The 22,554-nt window shown below is 43.8% G+C and overlaps 1 protein-coding gene across 4 annotated transcripts in view; it reads left to right on the top strand.

Moving 5' to 3' along the window:
• The window catches only part of TMEM134 (transmembrane protein 134), an 81,883-nt gene that overhangs the window by 46,814 nt on the left and 12,515 nt on the right, over nt 1–22,554 (top strand). For 3 of the 4 annotated variants that reach the window (XM_077454785.1, XM_077454782.1, XM_077454786.1), the window contains 4 exons: nt 1,103–1,192; nt 5,759–5,835; nt 5,933–5,977; nt 18,294–18,347. In XM_077454785.1, the coding sequence (XP_077310911.1) occupies nt 1,103–1,192; nt 5,759–5,835; nt 5,933–5,977; nt 18,294–18,347 (266 nt within the window). The remainder of the gene's footprint in view (nt 1–1,102; nt 1,193–5,758; nt 5,836–5,932; nt 5,978–18,293; nt 18,348–22,554) is intronic. The other variant, XM_077454784.1, reaches the window with a different exon arrangement.

Raw genomic sequence — 22,554 nt, 5'->3', positions numbered from 1 at the left:
GGTAAGGTGTCCTCCTCTATTTCCTTCTAGGAGCTAGCAACAGCACAGTGCAACCACAAATATTAATCTGGGGCTCTGGAAAAGATTATTGCCATTTTTTCTTTTTTTCCCCCTCCAGAGTGAGCAGTGGGTGGCATTCTAAAATGCTAGTGTCATCCTCCTTTCCAGATCATTTAGCTACAACATATATTCTATCTGTGAAGTCCCAACTCCTGATATGCATGCTTATACCAGTAAAATAATGCATAATACTGATGACAAAGGCTCGACTTCTGTTTCTGTAAAAGAGTGATGGCAGGGAAAACCTGACATAAGCCACACACCTTTTCCCTCTATCTAAAGCCAATTTAAATGTTTTGGCTTTAAAGTTTGAGATCTGTAGTTTATGTGAAGACTTTTCTTGAACAAAAATCCTGTATATGCACGTTGCATGAAAATCATCTTTAAAGCGGAGGTCCACCCTAAAGTGGACCTCCGCTCATCGGAACCCTCCCCCCCCCCCCCTCCGGCGCCACAATTGGCACCTTTCAGGGGGGAGGGGGGTGCAGATACCTGTACAGTACAGGTATCTGTACCCACTTCCGGGATAGCTCTCTGCGGAAAGGGGCGTATATTACGCCCCTTTCCGCAAGTGCCGGCCCCTTCCCGCAAGTGCCCCGCTGCCTGCTGGGAAAACACACAGATCCCAGAGGCAGCGGGGACCGTCCTTATTGCGGGGCTCGCGCATGCGCAGTAGGGAACCGGGAAATGAAGCCGAAAGGCTCCATTTCCTGATTCCCATACCCAAGATGGCGGCGGCAGCACCCGAGATACGATCTACAGATCGGCTTCGGGTGCCGACATCGCGGGCGCGCTGGACAGGTAAGTGTCACTATTTTAAAAGTCAGCAGCTGCAGTATTTGTAGCTGCTGGCTTTTAAAAAAAAAAAAAAAAAAAACGCGGAGTCCCGGTGGACTCCCGCTTTAAACTTTGAAATCGGGGCTAAAAAATCAGCTCAATGGTTTTAAGCCATTTTTTGTACATCCTATATTTGTGCATCAACACCATTTGTTTTTTGTTTTGTTTTTCATACTAAAGTTGTCTATTGTTTGTTTTTTTGCAGGGGGTTGTCAACTCTTTCTTCTCACAGCTCTCAATGTTCATTCAGTACCATTAGTAACAGTACCCAGCTGTCCACCCAAGAGTGCTTCAGGTAATCACTTTATGCTTAGATTTTAAGAATCATTCTTGATTCCACCTTTCAGAGTACTGATGCTATTCAGCTTTTTGAGCATCGTCAAAGAAGGCTGTGAAGTTGCTTTTAAGCCTCCCTTTTGCCTTTAAAACAGCATAAGTCCTTCTAGATACAACTTGCACATCACTTTTGAAGGAACTCAGTAAGTAGGTTGCTCCAAACATCTTGGAGATCTAACCACAGACCTTCTGTGGCTGTAAGCTGCCTCAAATCCTTATGTTTCTTCATGTAATGCCAGACAGAGTTGATGTTGAGATCAAGGCTCTGTGAGGACCAAACCATCATCTCCAGGACTCTTTGTTTTTGTTCTTATTTACGCTGAAGATGGTTCTTCATGATATTGGCTGTATGTTTTTTGTCATTGTCTTGCTGCAGGATTTGGGGCCAGTCGCACACCTCCCTTGTGGCATTGCATGATGGATAAGTATCTGTCTGTCTTTTTTTTCAGCATTGAGGACAACATTGATCCTGACCAAATAATCTCCAACTCCATTTGCAGAAACACAGCCATAAACTTGAAAGGAACCTCCACCATGCTTCACTGTTGCCTCCAGACACTCATTTTTATACCATTCTTCAGTGAACAAACTGCCTCCAACAGTCAAATATTTCAAATTTGAATTTATCAGTTCAGAGCACCTGCTGCCATTTTCCTTCACCCCCAGTCCCTAGGTCTTGTGCATAATTGAATTGCTTAGCCTTGTTTCCACACCCGTCCTAAAATTTTGTAAATATTTGGCATTAGCAAAAGGCTGTTTGCTTGCAAAGACCCAGAGAGTAGCACAATGAGTGTCTGCAGACAACAGTGAAGCATGGTTGGAGGTTCCTTGAAAGTTTAGGGCTTACTCTCTCTCTGTCTGTCTGGTGAGATTTCCACTTTAACAGGATACTGGAAAATGTGAAAAGCAGCCCACAGCTCTTAAAAAAACAAAAACAAAAAAAAATATATATTGCAGCGCTAAATAAGGAGTCATGTGAAATTATATATAGGCCATAAAAAGTTCACGTGTAGAATATATCAAATCTTCAGACTTTCCTAATGGCTAAAAATCGCACTCACCGGAACAGGCTGCTCATATAAGTGCAGCAAAAACACGTGTGTGTGTGTGTGTGTGTGTGTGTGTGTGTGTGTGTAATTAATGTATGTATGTATGTATGTATGTGTAGAGTTTCTTCAGATGACTCAAACCTCTTCTGAAAAACTGGAGCTCCGGATGAAGTAGAAACAATAGAAGATAATATACCGTAATGCAGTAGCATTACGGTATATTATCTTCTATTGTTTCTACTTCATCCGGAGCTCCAGTTTTTCAGAAGAGGTTTGAGTCATCTGAAGAAACTCTACACATACATACATACATACATACATACATACATTAATTACACACACACACACACACACAATACCATGCTGAAATCCACACCAGTGTATGTGATGCCACTCAAGACAAAAACAGTGAAAACTATGATTAAAACGTGATGACCAAAAGCATCCACCTCCACCCACATGTAGGGTGCACTCACCATCATATATGTTGCCAACTAGCTTGTACAGCAATAGTTTATGGGGATGCAGGTAATGCTATCCTTCCACAATTCTCCAGAGGGCAGCGTTCCGGTTAAAATCCGTCATAAACCAACATAAATAAAGGAAAATACTATACGAGTAAAAAAGTGCAAGTAGAGGTGGCTGCTTTTGGTCATCACATTTTTATCACAATTTTCACTGTTTTTGTCCTAAGTGGCATTGCATACACTGGTATTGTAGCAGTTTTTTGCACTAAATTTATTTTCTCTCCTTCCTACTTAATCCGGAGCGCCAGTTTTTCAGGTTCAAGAGGTTTGAGTCATCTGAAGAAACTCTGCATATATGCCTTTTTGCTGCACTTAATTGAGCAGCCTGTTCAGGTGAGTGGGCTTTTTTAGCCATTGGGAAAGTCTGAAGATTTTATATATTCTACACATATGAACTTTTATGTATTGTATATAATTTCACATGACTCCTTTATTTGGCGCTACAATTTTTATTTTTTGATCACAATACGTTTCTGGGTATATCGCCTTTTAGTTATGAGCAGCTTTTTTTCTGGACGTTTTGGGTGTTCTAGCACTGACTTTTGTTTGCTTTGAGCCCACAGCTCTACCTGTTGGCTGGATATAAGGACACTTAATACTTATATGCAATATTTCCTATTTAGCAGACTAAAAATGATCATATATACCGTATATACTCGAGTATAAGCCGAGATTTTCAGCCCCTTTTTTTAGGCTGAAAGTGCCCCCCTCAGCTTATACTCGAGTCACCGCCGTCTGTCTACCCGATCAGCCTGTCGTGCAGACAGACGGCGGCCATTCCACTATTCAAAAGCCGCGCCTCCCTGTCTGTGATAGGCGGAACACTCAATTTCCCAGCAGTCAGTGGTCCGCCTATCACGGACATCCGCTCATCCTCATACTACGGACGAGGATGAGAGGATGTCCGTGATAGGCAGAACACTGACTGCTGGGAAATTGAGTGTTCCGCCTATCACAGACGGAGGCGCGGCTTTTGAACAGTGGAATGGCCGCCGTCTGTCACAGACGAGAAGAGGTGCGGCGATCCTGGCATGTTTTTACATGCAGATCGCTGCAGAAGGAAACAGGCTGCAGAAGGACAAAGAGGCACAGGACACAGGTAGGCTGGGCACACGGGGGATGGACGGACACACAGGGATGGACAGGCATGTCTCACCCTTGGCTTATACACAAGTCAATAAGTTTTCCCATTTTTTTTGTGGTAAATTAGGGGCCTCGGCTTATATTCGGATCGACCTATACTCGAGTATATACGGTAATAAGAAAAATGTATTTCTTTGTCTTGTCTTGCCCAGAAATAAAATGTGTACAAAACTACTGTACGTATCCCTTTAAACACATCATTATAGCATGGAGATATTTCTTCTTACTTTGGGTACGAACAGTATTCTACAAACTCATATGGTGGGAAAGGAAAATATTGTATCTTATTGTTTTAATAAAGTTTTCTTGGTTTAATGGATATTACTCTTCTCCCCTTTTTCTAATTTTAAATGTCAACCAAAAATAGTTTTAGCTATTCTATAGGTAGAATTAGGTGAGCGGAGCTAACTTTTTGGTTTATAATCTGCCTTGAAGACCCTGCGTTGTTCCCAGCTTTGTTCATGGCTTCCTCTTGAATCTCTTATTTCCTTCTGCTTTACTATTATTTCTTTATCACAATATGGCAAAAAAGGTTAAAAATCCAACAGTGAGACTGGTACCCTTCATTTGTTATACTAGATGTTCAGGTCAAGAAAATGGAGGGCAAATATCAACAGAGTCCTCTAGAGATGCAAGACCCAATCTCTCTCTCCTCTATACTTCTAACACCATGTAATAAGGTTTGGATATGAAAGACCATGGTGTCTGTCATGCTAACATTCTCAGTAGTAGTTGAAATGCATAACCACTTTTATAAAATATAGACCTTCTATTGCATAATGATAAACTTATTAAACGAATTGTTGGTACATTTACTGCCCTGGGTTTATTGCTAGCTGCCACAAATTCATCACAACAATCACTAACATGGTGAAATTACAATGTTTAATTTTATACATTTGCTGTGATTTTTAAATATACGGTAATTGTGTTTGGTGAATGTGCAGTCATTGTGCGTATACTGTATTTAGAAATTTTAGTATACCTTACCTTTTGACTTGCAAATGTTTGGGCTAAATATGTTTGTGTAGTTTTAGTAATATTCCTTTTATTTTTTTTGTCTAATATGGTTTGTATATTGTTTGTTTGTGTACAGTTTTTTTAGGTTTTGTGTGATATTCATTTTACATGATTCCACTGTTGCATACCTTTTTTGTCAGATATCATTGGGTAAGATATGGCGATTTATAAACGCTATACACTGAAAAGTGTAAAACTTAAGGAATAAAGTATGGTTAGGCTCAAAACAATTTAATAGGACAAAGTGTTATGTAAAGTGACCCTGCCACATAGATCACTTTTGAAAGCAACGCACACCTCCTGAAAGAACAGTAAAAATACAAGCCTTCCTGTGCTCACATGAGTGGGCCAATTTTTGAGTACACACTGTCCCATGAGAGGATGAGGAGTGAGTCACTTGCATAGAACAGAATAGGTACTTTTTTATTGTCTTTTATATAAACACAATGACGTATCACACAGCATTATTTCCAACAGTCATATAAACTTAGATAAGATTCTATTCTACGATTAACCACTCGCACATCTCCTCTCACTTCAGAACTCAAAGCTCATACCCGCACAACCCTATGTTTCCATATCTGACATTAAGTAATTTATTTGTTTTTGATGGCCGAACAAAACAGTGAGCAAAGGAAAAGTGTTTATCCGACTGTGGAATTAAGGGGCATTAAATTACACCTGTTGCTTTGTCCTCCATTAATTTTTAAACCATGTCTTGCTTATCAACTAGACTGCAATCAGACCATAATTTTGTTTTTTCTTTTTGTTCTTTCTTCTGAGCAGCTGGACAAGACATCCTCTTGTACAAAAGAACAAGAAAGTTGTTGTGTCATCATTTCTTTTACTACTGTTGGGACTGGGTGAGTGACAACTTTCATCTGTCCTTCTCAAGCATCCTTCACTCTCAGGTTAATGTATTCATTACATCTTCTTTTTTTTTTTTTTTTTTTTTTTTAGTGTTCGTTTTTGTTGGAATAGGACTACAAGTGAGTCCGTCACCAGGTATGTACATTTGCTTGGTTGTAGCTTGGCCGCTAAATAACATAGATCTGGGTCCTTCTTTTGTAACACTGTAAACTCCTGGAGCATGAGATTTGTCCTTATTTTAGACAATTCATGACTACTGGGATGAGCGGCAAATTCACCTTCACCAAAAGTTTGTTGGAATATCCCTCTAACCAAAGTGTGCTTTCAAAAGAAAATGTTCTTTCTTTAAAGCTAGGGGTGTATAGTGCTCCTAGGTTTGAGACCCTGGTATTGCATGTTGCTTATAAATACCTGTTTGTGTTACGACATCATAATCCTCAAAATAGAAAGCCCCAATGTGAAAGGCAGAAGCAATCATTGTCATTGTCAACCAACATGGCCACAGGAACATGGTTCAAGGTTTAATATTTTGCTATTCTACTAAGCCAGTTTAGGTTGTTAGGATGGTTTGTTAAGTTACATAGTTAAACTGGTTGAAAAAAGACATCCAGTTCAACCAACACAGATAAACACACACACCCTCCATATGCACAATCCTATACCTACAGTTGATCCAGAGGAAGGCAACCCCCCCCCCAAATAAAGCATGATCTAAAAATTCCTTCCGCATCACCCCCAGGCAAATAAAAAAATAAAAAATAATATAGTGTATAAAATTGCAGCATAAGTCATATTGTATTTGAATGTTATTAAAAATTACCTTTTCCCTCTTTTGTCTTTCAGGACAGCACACTTGAGAGACCTCGGCTTTCTCAGGAAACACCGCCTGCACCAGATCTTTAAAACCATTCCTTCCCTCCAGCCCTTAAATTTTGGTGTTTCCTCTGGCGAGGAGACATCGCTAGGAACCTGGGTTTAATACAGCTGGGGAGGCTGAGTCCAGTGTTATCCTGAAGGCGAATCGATCGTTCTGGCCGAAGGGATGTCCGGAGAGATTGAGGTCTCTCATACATGGCAACAGGGCTGGGGAGTCCGTTACCTGCAGTGCCTGGCGTGTCCCATCCTTCCTTGGGGAAAGCGGAGGCCTGGGATGTTCGTTTTGGCGCTGCCTGGAGAAAGTGTTTACTGGAGTTTCCGAGTCTCCCCCTCGTTGGTTCGGCCAGCATGGAGCGCAAGGCTGGGTCAGATGACGGGCGACTTCTTTTCCAACAGGAGAGGTCACGTCCGGTTCACCCGCGACTTCGGGTTCCGGTCGTGGGATGCTAAAACGAACGGCACAAAGGCTGGTGTTTGCCCCATTCACGCTGTAGCGACAGCTAAGAGGAGCAGTTTGTGGCAAACTGACCGCTCTGTCCGAAGGGATGTCCGAGACTAACGGTTCCTGTTCGGTTCCGGGTGATGCCAGCACCAGCCATTCTAAGATAAGTGGAACCCTGGGGTGGTGTTCCCTTACTATTTTCCCACTTGGCTCCAAGGGTGAACCCCTCTCCTTGGTGGGAGGGGAGGAGATCCACCACCAGGGTCCCAGACGTGCTTGGTCCTGGGAGGGGGCACTCCTGGTGTCGGTCTGGTGTTGATTTTTTTTCTGGCAGGGGCTGATGCTGGTGGGATTTTTTTGTTGTTACAGGACAAGTCAATGGAAAAATCAAAGCTCTCACAGGGGTCCAAGAAGAAGTGCCCCTTATGTAGAAGTGTGTCTGGCGGAAAGTGTTATGCAGGAATTGCATTGAGGGCTTAGTTGGGGATTATGCTGAGGTACAAAGTTCTGGTCTGGCTGCTTCTATTAAAGAGCTCTCCAGCACTTTTCAGTCCTTTTAAGGCTTTGTTTGAGAATTGTCAGCCTATACAACCCCCAGCTAGTCCTCTGCCAGCACAGCAAGATGTCACACCTGGCCTCTTAGCAGTCCCTCTGCTAATGAAGGGTTACCTGGGGGTAGAGGATTATCCTGGCAGTGAATCCTCAGACTCTTCAGAGTCGGATGGAGAGAAGGTGGATGGCGAGTCCTCCAGATCCGTTACAAGCTCTCCTTGGAGGAAGTGGAAGAGCTCCTGGGAGCTATTCACGCTACACTAGGTATCCAAGAGGAGAAAAAATCCCGGTCTCTCCATGACCAGATGTATGAAGGTCTCAGAGAACCGAAGAAAAGGGTCTTCCCGGTCCATGAGGTTCTGGTAGACTCAATTAGGAAGGAATGGTGAGACCCAGAGAGGAAGCCTTTCTTTTCTAGAGCATTGAAACGCAGATTCCCTTTTTCTGAGGATGAATCTGCTGTGTGGAACAATCTCCTAGACTGGATGCAGCCTTTTCTCAGGTATCCAGAAAGACAGATTTGGCCTTTGACGATATGGGTATGCTAGCAGACCCTATTGACATGAGGATGGATTCTCTCCTCAAGAAATCTTGGGATTCTTCTTTAAGCCATCTTAAGCCTGCCATGGCTGTCACAGTGGTGGCACGTAATATGGAACATTGGTTGACTCATAAAAGCTCATATTGAGGTGGGGACCGCAAAAGAAACAGTACTTTCCTCCTTCCCAATCCTTTTAAAAGGAGTCACGTACATAGCGGATGCATCAGCAGAGTCGGTCCGCATGTCTGCTAGATCCTCTGCCTAGGCTAATTCAGCCAGAAGGCGCTTTGGTTAAAAACATGGCAAGGGGACAATGCTTCAAAGATCAAACTTTGTGGAATTCCCTTCACGGAGGATTTACTGTTCGTTCCAGACTTGGAGGCTGTCCTTGATCGAACAGCGGATAAAAAAGGCTTTTCCCTTAAAGAAAAAAGTGGGGGGAAAATCTAAAAAGACTCGCCCACAAAAGAAGTTTAACTTTCCGAGGACAGGAGTCCCAGAAAAAAAGTCTGGACCAACAAGGCCAGAGGGCGTGGGGGAGTGATTTTTTATTTATTTTTTGCCCTCCTGAGCAGTCACAAAAGTCCCAATGACAGACTAACACCGGTGGGGGGAAGACTGGGGGCTTTTCTCCCACAGTGGGAGTCGGTTATCTCCAATCCATTTATACTAGGCATTGTAAGGAGGGGGTACAGACTGCAGTTCTCAAGCCCCCCCCCCCCCCCCCACACACAGTTTGTTAATCTACCAAGGTGTGCGGAGAAGGGGGCAGCCCTTCTGACTTTTCTCTGGAGGATTTGGAACAGCAGGATGTAGTGTCACGGGTCCCTCCTGGGGAGATAGGCAGATGTTTCTATTCCCACGTTTTTTGTGGTCCGAAAGCCTTCAGGGAAGTTCAGGCTTATCCTGAACCTGAAACCTCTTAATCTGTTACAAAAGGTTCCGGATGGATTCCATTTTTTCTGTGAAAACGCTGCTTCCTCTAAATTGCTTCATGGCGTCCTTGGATCTAAGGGACGCCTATCTGCACGTTCCAATTGCAGAGAACAGCCAGAGATTCCTCAGGTTGGCAGTAAGGTCAGGGGCGGAAGTAGTAAATCTTCAGTTTCGAGCCCTCCCCTTTTGGGCTATCCTCTTCCCCCCCCCCCCCCCCCTCCCCGATATTCACCAACGTTATGGTGGAGGCTCTGGCTTTTCTGCGACTCAGGGGAATCTCTGTGGTAGCATACCTGGACGACCTGCTCCTGTTTGCGTCTTCACTGGAGCAGCTGGTTCAGGATTTGCAGGTAGCAAGAAATATTTTGGAACAATTGGGATGGCTCTTAAATTTGGAGAAATCCAACTTGGTTCCATCTCAGAGTGACGTTCCTAGGTTACGTTCTAAACTCAACTCATCAGCGAGTCTTTCTCCCAGAGAAGAAAATTTGCAAAGTAGACAAAGCTTTGGCAGCCCTACAAAGCAATCGACAAATCTCTATAAGAAAGGCCATGTCAGCTTTGGGACTGCTGACGTCGGCCCCTCCAGCGGTAAGGTGGGCAGGGACACACTTTCGCCTCTTACAGCTGTTCATTCTGGAGGTTTGGGATCGTACCCAGAGATCTCTGGACTCTACTGTTCTCATTCCAATAAAGGTAAAGAGGTCCCTGTGGTGATGGAGGAAAGCAGCAAATCTATCTCAGGGTCTAGAATGGGTACTTCCAGTGTCCAAGGTCATCACAACGGACGCAATTGGCACGGGTTGGGGAGCACACCTGGAGAGAGGTCTGGCCCAAGGATCCTGGAGTTTTGAGGACGCGGGGAAGTCCTCGAATTGGAGAGAGCTGAGAGCCATTTCTCTGGCGCTCAGGTTTTTCCAGCAGGAACTTCAGGGACGACATGTTCAGGTCCATTTGGACAATTCTTCAGCAATTGCTTAAATCAATCGACGGGGGCACAAGAAGCAGTTCCCTTTGTTCTCTAATGGAAGCAATATTCAGCTGGGCAAAGGTCACAGTGCGCTCTCTATCAGCGGTACACCTCAAAGGAGAGCTAAATCGGAAAGCAGACTTCCTCAGAAGGAGGAATCTGAGGGAGAGCGACTGGGTCCTGAATCTGGGAATCTACAAGATGATTGTCCAGAAGTGGGGGAGCCTGTGTGTGGATCTTTTTGCGCCAAGAGCGCAAAAACTCCTCTATTCTTCGCTCTGGATCGGGGGACGGAGCAATAGGAGTGGATGCTCTTTCTCAGAGATTGACTTTTGCCAAGTGCTATGCCTTTCCCCCTCCTGTGCTGTTGCCGGCAGTTCTGAGGAAGTTCCAGTTAGAGGATACAACCCTAATCTTGATAGCTCCATTCTGGCCCTGGAGGCCTTGGTTTTCTGTTCTAAAGAAGCTGGGGCGGTGGAACAGTCTTGGATACTTCCGGTCAGGGAAGATCTACTCTTTCAAGGCCCAATCTGCTGCCCTCAAGTGGAGAGGTGGAGTCTGGCAGCCTGGCTACTGAAGAGGAGATGCTGAAAAACAAGGGGTTCTCCGAAAGGTTGATAGCGACTCTTCTGAGTTCTAGAAAGGAAGAGACGCAGGATTTATTTGAAGGTATGGAAAAAATTCAATTCTTGGTGTGCAGAGAGCTCCTTTAACATTCGTAGTCCAGTAACAGTGCTGGAGTTCCTACAGAGGGGGGCAGATAAGGGACTGGCTCTCGGTACTCTTAGAGGACAGGTTTCTGCTTTAAGTGTTTTACTTGAACAGCAACTGGCAGCGAATTCTTGGGTTTCCAGGTTCTTTAAAGGTTTAAGTAGACAGAGACCAGTCAGTTTCCATCCCTTTCCAGTTTGGGATCTATCTTTAGTATTGCAGGCTCTCACAGAGGATCCTTTTGAGCCTATTAGTTCTTGTACGGTGACATTTTTAACCCTCAACGTTGTTTGTTTTTTTGGTAGCAATCACTACCGCGAGAAGGGTTGGTGAGCTAGAAGCCCCCTCAAGGAGGGCGCCTTTCCTTCAGGTTTTTCCGGATCGGATTATTTTTAAAACCGATCCAGCCTTTTTGTTAAAGGTAGCTTCAAAATTCCATAGAAGTCGGGAAATTTGTTTGCCCACTTTTTGTTCGAATCCTGTGAGGGAACAGGAACATGTCTTTCACAAGTTAGATGTCAGGAGGTGTGTGTTTAAAATACCTGGGGATTATGGAGTAATTCAGGAAGTCTGATTCATTTTTTGTTTCTTTTTCAGGGGCTAGGAAGGGGTCCAAAGCCTTTAGAAATACTATAGCCAGGTGGATAAGGTTGGAAATCAGTCAGGCATTCATAGCAAAGGGGGTGGAGGTCCCAGAAGGTATTGGGGCCCATTCCACTAGGGCTATGACAACATCACAAGCAGAGTGGGCTGGTGCTACACTCGAGCTGATCTGCAGAGCAGCAACATGGTTACATTTTAAGACTTTCGTTAAGCACTACAGACTGGACTTATTGTCTGCCCAGGACCAGGCCTTTGGGCATAAAGTCCTACAAGCAGTAGTCCCACCCTAGGGTAAGTGCTCGCTTATCCACTCAAGTGTGCTGTCCTGAAAGACTAAAGAGGGAAAATCGAAGTTCCTTACCGGTAACATTTTTTCCAGGAGTCTTTCAGGACAGCACCGGTACCCACCCAAAATAAGATCTTACCATTAGGACATGAGAGAATCAGGTATGTGTAACTTTTTATGATGTATCCTTATGTCTCCCTAGTCTGGCCGGAGGTGCCTGTGCAAAAGCTGAAGGGCTGGAGGGAAGGAATGGTTTTAAAGATCTGGTGGTGGCAGTGTTTCCTGAGAAGGGAGGAGCCAAGGTCTCTCAAGTGTGCTGTCCTGAAAGACTCCTGGAAAAAAACGTTACGGGTAAGTAACTTCGATTTCCTTTTCAAACTTCAGCCGCTTTGATTCTCTGTGGCTACCTCGAGTTCTGTACACAGAATGTGTACTAACCACCCCACAAACATAATTTCCTGCTTGTGTGATTTGGCTCACCAATTTTCCCAGAAGTCTGCGCTACAACTCCGATTTCAGGCATTCCCCGCAATAAAAATGTCAATTTTGGCGATACCCCCAATAGGAATACGTCTAAAGGGATGCAGGCCCTGCAGCTTTCCTCAGTGCTCTGCAGCTGCACAGCTGTTTGATAATTATGATCTACCTTTTAATAGATCATTCAGTCTCAGGTCTAAACCAGAGTCTGATCACAGTTGTAAACTACCTTGAATCTCTGGGTTGGATACTCAACCTAGAAAAAGCCTCCTTAAAACAATCAAGGAGATTACAGTACTTGGGGCTGTTATAGATACCGTACAGAAGAAGGTATTCTTACCCCAGACAAGAATCGGTTCCATTGTAGGACTAATTCAACTTATCAAAACAAAGAAAGATCCTTCCATTTGGCTGTGCATGAGATTGTTAGGGGAAATTGTGGCCTTCTTCGAGGCCATCCCTTACATGCAGTTTTCACTCAAGACTGCTTCAAACACCATCCTGTCGGTCTGGAATAAAAAGATTCAGGCCTTGGATTTTTCCAATACGCTTGGCTCCTGACATAAGTCAGAGCCTAAATTGGTGGTTATCCAGCAAAAGGGAAAATATTTTCTACCTGTATCCTGGAAGGTGTTAACAGATGCCAGCCTTCTAGGCTGGGAGCAGCCCTGGAAGAAGATTCTGTCCAGGGTAGATGGTCCAGGTTAGAGGACCTTGCCTATCAACATTTTGGAAGATTCGGGCAGTACGTCCTGGCCCAGTCTGACAAGGCCACAGCTGTGGCTTACATCATCGGGGGGGGGGGGCACGAGAAGTCGCAGCCCAAAAAGAGGTGAATCATGTTCTAGCTTGGGCAGAACACAACATACCTTGCCTATCTGCAATTTTCATTCCAGGAATAGAGAATTGGCAGGCGGACTACTTGAGTCGCCAACAATTATTTCTGGGAGAATGGTCTCTTCACCCCGACATCTTCCTAGTGATATGTCAGAGAGGGGGTATTCCGGACATGGACCTATTCGTGTCCAGATTCAACAATAAAGTTGACAAATTTTGTGTCGAACAAGGGATCTGCTAGCAGGCAGAACAGACACATTAGTCTTCCCATGGGATCAGTTTTTTTTACTGATCTGAGTTTCCTCCAGTTCTGCTACTTCTGCGCCTTCTCCACAGGACCAAGCAGGAACGAATGGAGGTGATTCTGGTGGCGCCCAGAAGATCTTGATTTGCCGGGATCATAAAGATGGCAGTAGGAGTCCTTCAGACTCTGCCATTATAGCCAGACCTTCTCTCACAAGGTCCGGTATTCCATCTTTCCTTACAGATGAAACATTTAACCGGTTTGACTGTTGAATCCCACCTTATAAAGTATCGTGGGCAATCTCCTTTGGTAGTGTCTACTTTGACTAATGTCAGGAAGCCGTCTTCCAGAATCATTTACTATAGAGTCTGGAAGGCATATGTTTCTTGGTGTGGATCCAGGGGTTGGCACCCCAGGAAGTATGTCATAGGTAGGATCCCTGATTTCCGGCAGATGGGATCTGAAATGAAGCTGACCTTGGCTTCTATCAAGTGCCAGATCCCGGGCTTGTCAGAGTTTTTTCAATGGCCTCTTGCTTCCCAATCTTGGTGCGTAGCTTATTCAGGGGGTAACACAGATTAATCCCCCTAATTAAGGCACCTCTAAATCCTTGGGATTTAAATTTGGTATTTTCGGCTTTGCAGAATCAGCCGTTTGAGCCTTTACGAAATTCCCTTGGTTCTTTTGACAAGAAAGAGATAATCTTTCTGGTTGCCATTTTTTCTGCTAGAAGTCTATCTGAACTAGCAGCTTTGTCTTGTAAAGAGCCATATTTGATCATGCATAAGGATGAGGTGGTTTGTCCTCATCCTGAATTCCTACCAAAAGTGGTAACAGCTTTTCATTTAAACCAAGATTCTTCCTCCTTTCTCCCCAGAGCCTCAGTCTAGGGAAGAGAAGGCACTACATTGCCTTGATGTAGTAAGAGTGATCAGAGTATATTTAAAGGCGACCGCTCAGGTTCGCAAAACTGATGTTTTTGTTTGTACTGTCAAAGGGTCCAAAATGTGGACAGGCAGTGTCAAAATCCACTATTTTCCAAATGGATTTGTCAAGTGATTGTACAAGCTTCAGCTTAAATTAGAAAATTCTTCCTTCTCATGTTGGAGCACACTCATCCAGGGCGACTAGTGCCTCTTGGGTGGTGCATCATCAGGTCTCTATGGCTCAGATCTGTAAGGTTGCAACTTTGTCTTCGGTTCATATGTTTATCAGATTTTATCAAATCGATATTAAAGGTCGTGAGGAAATTGCCTTTGGGCGCAGTATATTGCAGGCTGCAGTATGGGTCCTCTGGCCTCCTTTTTGCCATACTTTTTTGTTGTCTCCCTCCCTTCAGTTGCCATTGCTATGGGACATCCCACATTGTAAGTACTATGGCTCTGTTCTCCTGATGTAAGAAAAGAAAAGAAAACAGAATTTTTAAAACGGCTTACCTGTAAAATCCTTTTTGTACATAAGGGCACACAGAGGTCCCTCGCTTCTTGGTATACACTTGTATTGCTTGCCTACAAAACTGAGGCCTCCCTGGCCCTATAACCCACATAGTAAGTATTATGGCTCTGTGTCCCCTGATGCACATCAAAGAAAAGGGTTTTACAGGTAAGCTGTTATAAAAAAAAAAAATCCTGTTTTTTTTTTCAACATTAAACCTCATCTGCCACATAGTTGCCCAATTAAATAGTGCATTGAGGTTGGCTTGTAATTTGGAGACATCCTGTATGGACGTTGTTCCTCTGCAAATCATCCTGAAATGGTACTTTTATTCCCTGACCCCTTTATTGTTCCCTGTATCCAAGATCAGATGCACAATATTGAAAACACCTGTTGCCAAACCTTGTAGTTTGGTATTAATCTACAAGCCTAAGGCACCATTTGCATAAGCATTTTCTGAATCGCAGCAGCAAGAATCCATGCGAATAGTGCCTATAAACTCACCACGCTGCACGGAGCATGTGTATTTTGCAATTTTTACCTGTGGTGTTACTGCATTGGCATCACTAGCATTGGTGTGTCGGTTCTTTTAGCATGCGGCTTAACACCAAATTTGAGTTTGGTAACAAATGCAGATATCCTGCATATGGGATCTAGAGGACATAGAAGACATTAAGCAAACTATCTTTCCTGGACAGCAATATAAAAAATGTGAGATCACCATTCCTGGGGCACCATTCCTGGGGCCATATTGACATTCCTTTTCCTGAAAAATTATTGCTCAAAAATCATATAAGTGGGATTATGTGTAGGGGTTTGTGATCACGTGACACTTGCAACTGGCATTTGTGGAGAGCAGCTGGAGGATGGTGTGATACGTAATTTTAAACTTTTGTATTAGTTATGCAAGGCATCTGTTTTTCCACACAACTGCAGCGAACCTTGGGTCTTCACCTTACTACATAATTTGAACATGTTTAAAAACAAAGGCATGCCAGATCCCATTGCTGTGTGACACGGCTCTATCAACAATGCCACTTAATCACTGTCAGCACTGACACAGTGATCAAATTACTTTGCTGATGATTAATTCCATGTGATTATTTTGGTTGTCAACAAAGTCATGCATTCACCATGTCCGCAATAATCTGGTGACCGCATGTCTGTTAATTTCACTGTTTGACATTGATAAAGCCATGTAATAATCCTATCAGTGTTGATATGACAAACTTTATTTATAAACGGAGAGGGTAAGTGTTACGATTGCTGTATAATGTAGCATCTTTTAGTACAGTATCAGAATAGATTAAATATAAAATAATAATTGACTAACAGGGTGCCTATAAAAGCACATTGCACCCTCCAGTGCTTTTTGACAAAATGGCGAAATATGGTTGTCATAGAATTTTTAGCAAAGTGTAATATCCCAGTTTCGCTAAGCTGTAAGAATATAGATAGTTGTTTTTTTTTTTTTTTTTTTTTTTTTTTTTTTGCAGTCACCTTAATTGTTTTCTAAGGACCCAAACCTAGTCCTAATCACAGCTTGGTGTAAAGTGGCAGCCTCATCATAAAAACAAGACAATAAAGGGGTTGTTTTTAAGTGGCAGTATCTGCTATGGTTTTACATCATCGGGCACAAAGGCCTTAAAGTGTTACTAACCCCACAACAGTAAAATCCGTCTGTATGTGCATTAAAACATACTTGTTCTACTTACTGTGGAACCTAAGGGGTTAATCCTCCACATTGTGTAAAAAGGCTGTTCGATCCTGTTGTCTTTGATCTTCCCCTTTTACTGTCCCCAATCCAGCTGCTGATAGTACAGAACCCTGGAGGCAATCTGCACATGCTCCGATTTAATGTGTATTGCTAGAGTTTTTTTTTTTTTTTTATTATTGGGGAGGGGGGGGGGGGGGTGGCGCATGTGATTAGCACAGGGCCAGTCAGCACTGTCCAGACAGGATCGGGGGTTGTGCAGTCTCATAGGACCAGGGCCGTCTTTAGCGCAGGGCAAACGGGGCACCTGCCCTGGGCCCAATGTTTGTAGAGGGGCCCGCACTGCTACCCGCGAATTGGGGCCCCAGTGAAGGTTTTGCAGAGTGCACAGAGGACACGGGAGGCTGTATTCCCGTGCTAGCCAGCTGAGAGGGGGCGGGGGCCAGTGGTCGGAGTGGAAGCGTCAGTGGAGCTCCCAGCCCCGCCCCTCTGTACTCCCCAGCCAGTATAGAGGGGGTGGGGCCGGGAGCTCCACTGATGCTCCCACTCTGATCACTGGCTCACTACAGCCGCTCTGTTCCGAGCATACAGGCTGCACAGGGCAGGGTCAGAGCGCCAGTGGAGCTCCTGGCCCCGCCCCCTCTCAGCTGGCTAGCACGGGAATACAGCCTCCCATGTCCTCTGTGCACTCTGCAAAACCTTCATTGGGGCCCTAATTTGCGGGTAACGGGCCCCCCTACAAATCATCAGTGGAGCTCCCGGCTGTTGTAGTGAGATCAGAGAATGGAAGCCCCACCCACATACCTCTAAATGTATGTAGTGAGTTTGGCTGCCCAGGTATGTCCTTACACCCATAAAATGCCTGACTGCTTAAACCCTGAGCTGTGTTATTCAACTGTAAAGCTGTGCGTTGCTGAAAGTTCTCTGACCATCACCTGTAGCATGTCTGCAGTCTGTCTCCTCCAGTATGTTCGCAGTCTCTGTCTGTCTCCTCCAGTATGTGTATTAATGTGCCCCTTTACTTGCTCAATTATTTAGGATTGCTCCACTGCTCAGTGAGAGGTAATGATGTGCATTAACCTCTAGCAACCAATCGGCAAGCAGAAATTATGTGTTGTAACCTCTAGCAACCAGCCAGCGAGCAGTAAGGCTAGGCTGTAACCTCTGGCAAACAGTTGCAATCACTGCGTGATCTGCTGCAGTAAACTGATTTTGAGTCTACCTGCTATTTTTTGTATGTCTCAGAATGGAGGGGGGCCCCAAGAAAATGTTTGCCCAGGGCCCAATCAAAATTAAAGACGGCCCTGCATAGGACAGTCAGATGTGAATGAAAACTCTGATAGAAGTTATAAGACTGCTATATACTGCTGATGAGAAAAGGTTTTTAGCCGTTTATATTTACTAAAATAATTGTATTTCCATGTTCTGTGTACTATGAGAGACCAGATCTAGTGAATTCAGGGTCCTGGTTTTAGTAACACTTTAAATTCCTTATAATCCAGTACATAGCAAGTCAAATTCCTAGACTAGAAAGTGCCTGAAGTGACTCCTGAAGGGACCAGAGAGTAGGAGCATGATTAACTCCTTTTATACTTGACTGGTTTCTGGAAATTTCTAAACTCTAAAGCCACCTTTTGAAAGCTGGTTGGATGCTTCTTCTACCGATCATAGCTGAGGCTTCACCCACAGTGGTTTGCCTATCTTTGAATTGGCACCACTTCCTGTTGTCAGGAGATGGAAGGCTTCATTGTGCTATGGAAATTTAAGGTGTGATGTGCAGAAGCCAATCTGACAGGTTTCCCTTTAAGATCTTCTTCTTTCTTCACAGCTGTCTCCAGTGCCATCTTTTTTGTACCTGGATTTCTGTTGCTGATTCCAGGAGGTAAGGCATTGTCATCTTTAGTTGCTTTATAGAAGCCATGCTAGATGGAGAAACTCTGTTTCTTAAAGCGGGACTGTACGGAGGAAAAAAATATTAAAAGCCAGCAGCTATAAATACTACAGCTGCTGACTTTTAATAAATGGACACTCACCTGTCCCGGGGTCCAGCGATGCCGAGGCCGATCGATCGCTCGGCTCTCGGCTGCTGCCGCCACCATTCTAGGTGAGGGTATCAGGAAGTGAAGCGAATCGGCTTCACTTCCCGGTTCCCTACTGCGCATGCGTGAGTCGCGCAGCACAATAGGAATTGTCCGCGCTGTCTCTGGGACCCGTGTGTCCCAGCAGGACAGGAAGAGGCGTAGACTCCCACGGAAGTCTATGCCCGAAAGTGGGTGTAAATACCTGTCTTTGACAGGTATCTCCACCCCCCTCCCCCCTGAAAGGTGCCAATTGTGACACCGGAGGGGGGGGGAGGGTTCCGATCAGTGGAAGTTCCACTTTAGGGTGGAACCCCCGCTTTAAGACGAGTAAACAAAGTTGAACTGCACATATGGGAATATTCATACCGCTCAAAGGGATTTGCATTTCGGTCCTGAGATATACACATTGCCATTGCTGACCAACTTTTGAGAATGCTACTTTCCTGGCTATCATGCTGGTACTTTCTTTTTGATCTTACTTGGAACAAGTATAGAGATGAGAAACACTGACTTTTTTTTCTTGATGCTCATTTACAGCATGATTGTGTCTCTGAAGTACTGAAATCAGACACTGCTAGGCAACCTGCATTTTTAGGAGGCTTGCAATGGAAGCCCAGTACTTTTCATGGCAGAGTCCTTTGAAGTGACACAGCTAGGGCTGCTTCCTTCCCTTTCCCTTGAGTTCAGCTTAATGAATTTGGTTAAGGCCTTTAATGACCCAAGATGCAGAGCTTCTGTGGATCATATGACCTATACAGTGCCTTGCGAAAGTATTCGGCCCCCTTAAACTTTTCAACCTTTTGCCACATTTCAGGCTTCAAACATAAAGATATAATTTTTTTATTTTTTGTGAAAAATCACCAACAAGTGGGACACAATTCTGAAGTGGAACGAAATCTATTGTATTTTTGAAACTTTTTTTAACTAATAAAAAAATGAAAAGTGGGGCGTGCAAAATTATTCGGCCCCCTTGCGTTAATACTTTGTAGAGCCACCTTTTGCTGCGATTACAGCTGCAAGTCGCTTGGGGTATGTCTCTATCAGTTTTGCACATCGAGAGACTGAAATTCTTGCCCATTTTTCCTTGCAAAACAGCTCGAGCTCAGTGAGGTTGGATGGAGAGCATTTGTGAACAGCAGTTTTCAGCTCTTTCCACAGATTCTCGATTGGATTCAGGTCTGGACTTTGACTTGGCCATTCTAACACCTGGATACGTTTATTTGTGAACAATTCCTTTGTAGATTTTGCTGTATGTTTGGGATCATTGTCTTGTTGGAAGATAAATCTCTGTCCCAGTTTCAGGTCTTTTGCAGACTCCAACAGGTTTTCATCCAGAATGGTCCTGTATATGGCTGCATCCTCATCTTCCCCTCAATTTTAACCATCTTCCCTGTCCCTGCTGAAGAAAAGCAGGCCCAAACCATGATGCTGCCACCACCATGTTTGACAGTGGGGATGGTGTGTTGAGGGTGATGAGCTGTGTTGCTTTTACGCCAAACATATCGTTTTGCATTGTGGGCAAATAGTTCGATTTTGGTTTCATCTGACCAGAGCACCTTCTTCCACATGTTTGGTGTGTCTCCCAGGTGGCTTGTGGCAAACTTTAGACGAGACTTTTTAGGGATATCTTTGAGAAATGGCTTTCTTCTTGCCACTCTTCCATAAAGGCCAGATTTGTGCAGTGTACGACTGATTGTTGTCCTATGGACAGACTCTCCCACCTCAGCTGTAGTTCTCTGCAGTTCATCCAGAGTGATCATGGGCCTCTTGGCTGCATCTCTGATCAATCTTCTCCTTGTCTGAGCTGAAAGTTTAGAGGGACAGCCAGGTCTTGGTAGATTTGCAGTGGTCTGATACTCCTTCCATTTCAAAATGATCGCTTGCACAGTGCTCCTTGGGATGTTTTAAAGCTTGGGAAATCTTTTTGTATCCAAATCCGGCTTTAAACTTCTCCAACAGTATTACGGACCTGCCTGGTGTGTTCCTTGGTGTTCATGATGCTCTCTGCGCTTTCAACAGAACCCTGAGACTATCACAGAGCAGGTGCATTTATACAGAGACTTGATTACACACAGGCGGATTCTATTTATCACCATCAGTCATTTAGGACAACATTGGATCATTCAGAGATCCTCGCTAAACTTCTGGAGTGAGTTTGCACTGAAAGTAAAGGGGCCGAATAATTTTGCACGCACCACTTTTCAGTTTTTTATTTGCTAAAAAAGTTTAAAATATCCAATAGATTTCGTTCCACTTCACAATTGTGTCCCACTTGTTGGTGATTCTTCACAAAAAATAAAATTTTTATATCTTTGTTTGAAGCCTGAAATGTGGCAAAAGGTTGAAAAGTTCAAGGGGGCCGAATACTTTCGCAAGGCACTGTATAGTATGTTTGTTTGCAGACATTGTTTGCACCTTGAATCAAATACTTATACCAAAAGTCCTAAAATTTAAACCTCCTCCCCATGTGTCCCAAAAATCGAATTAAAAACTTGCTCCACTCCACTGTCAAAGAACCATTCCACACTCAATTGACCTGTTGTGTTTAAAGTCAAATATTGCTTGTTGATGCAGGCTACACTGATGGACCAATTTTTTATTATCTCCAAAACTATACTAAAATTGCACTTGCGCCATAAAAAATGAAACCAACATTCACAGGCATGAAACTGCAAATGTCGCTGGTTCCCCAGTATGTATTCCAAAGCGCAAGTGACGTAGCCAGAAGTCCCTCTCTATGCACTTAATTTACATGCAATGTTCTCATGAGCAGGAAGTCCCAGCCATCCCCTCCTGCATTATATACCATTCATAGGCAAACGAAGCTGCCCACTACACCCAAAAAGAATATTGGCCATCTTTACAATAATTCAGCGTTTTCAGTATTGCAAAGAACTTAGTTTGGGGTATGCATTTTATTTGATTCAAGGTGCAAGCGCTGTTTTTTGGTCTATTTTGTTTTTAACCACTTGCCGACCACCGCATGTACATTTAGGTCAACACAATGGCACGGACAGGCAAATGGGTGTACAGGTACATCCCTTTAAAACTGCCGCTGTGCCATCACGTGCACCCACGAGAGCTCCGTGAGTGTGATCGCAGGTGCCGTGGACTCTATGTCCGTAGGGATACCCGTGATCGGCTCATGGAGAGGAAGAATGGGGAGATGCTAATGTAAACAAGCATTTCCCCGTTCTACCTATTGACACCTTCACTGATCACTGCTCCCTGTAATCGGGAGCAGTGATCAGTGTTGTCACACATAGCCCCTCCCCCCACAGTTAGAATCGCATCCTATGACACACTTAACCCCTACAGCGCCACGTAGTGGTTAACCCCTTCACTGCCAGTCACATTTGTACAGTAAGTGCATTTTTAATTGCATTGATCGCTGTATAAATGTGAATGGTCCCAAAATAGCGCCAAAAGTGTCCGCCATAATGTAGCAGTCATGACAAAAATCACTGATTGCCGCCATTACTAGTAAAAAAAAAAACTATTAATAAAAATGGCATAAATCTATCCTATTGTGTAGACGCTATAACTTTTGCGCAAAGCAATCAATAAACGCTTATTGTGATATTTTTGGAAAAACAATGTAGAATTGGCTTAAACTGAGAATTTTTTTTGAGGATTTATTAAAGTTAAAAAAAATGCTTTTTTTAATTTACGCAATTTTTTTTTTGTTTATAGCATAAAAAATAAAAACTGCAAAGGTGATAAAATGCCACCAAAAAAGGCTCTTTGTGGGGGGGAAAAAGGACGTCAATTTTGTTTTGGGAGCCACGCCACATGACCACGCAATTGTCGGTTAAAGCGGTGCAGTGCCGAATCGCAAAAAGTGCTCTGGTCTTTGGCCAGCCAAATGGTCCGGGGCTTAGGAGGTTAAACACATGGTTGTTCACAACAGCAGCTGTACACTTTGTATTTCATAATTTATTTGTTTCACAATTTTCTGTGCATAATCATGTTGATCATTGTTGTTGGTCCACTACTCTGCTTTCCTAG

Source organism: Lithobates pipiens, unplaced genomic scaffold (assembly GCF_037356315.1).
Source record: "Lithobates pipiens isolate NorthernLeopardFrog02 unplaced genomic scaffold, aLitPip1_a1.2 Scaffold_25, whole genome shotgun sequence".
Taxonomy (NCBI): Eukaryota; Metazoa; Chordata; class Amphibia; order Anura; family Ranidae; genus Lithobates; species Lithobates pipiens.
The sequence above is the reverse complement of the archived record's forward strand: the minus strand, read 5'-3'. Positions and strand labels throughout refer to the sequence as shown.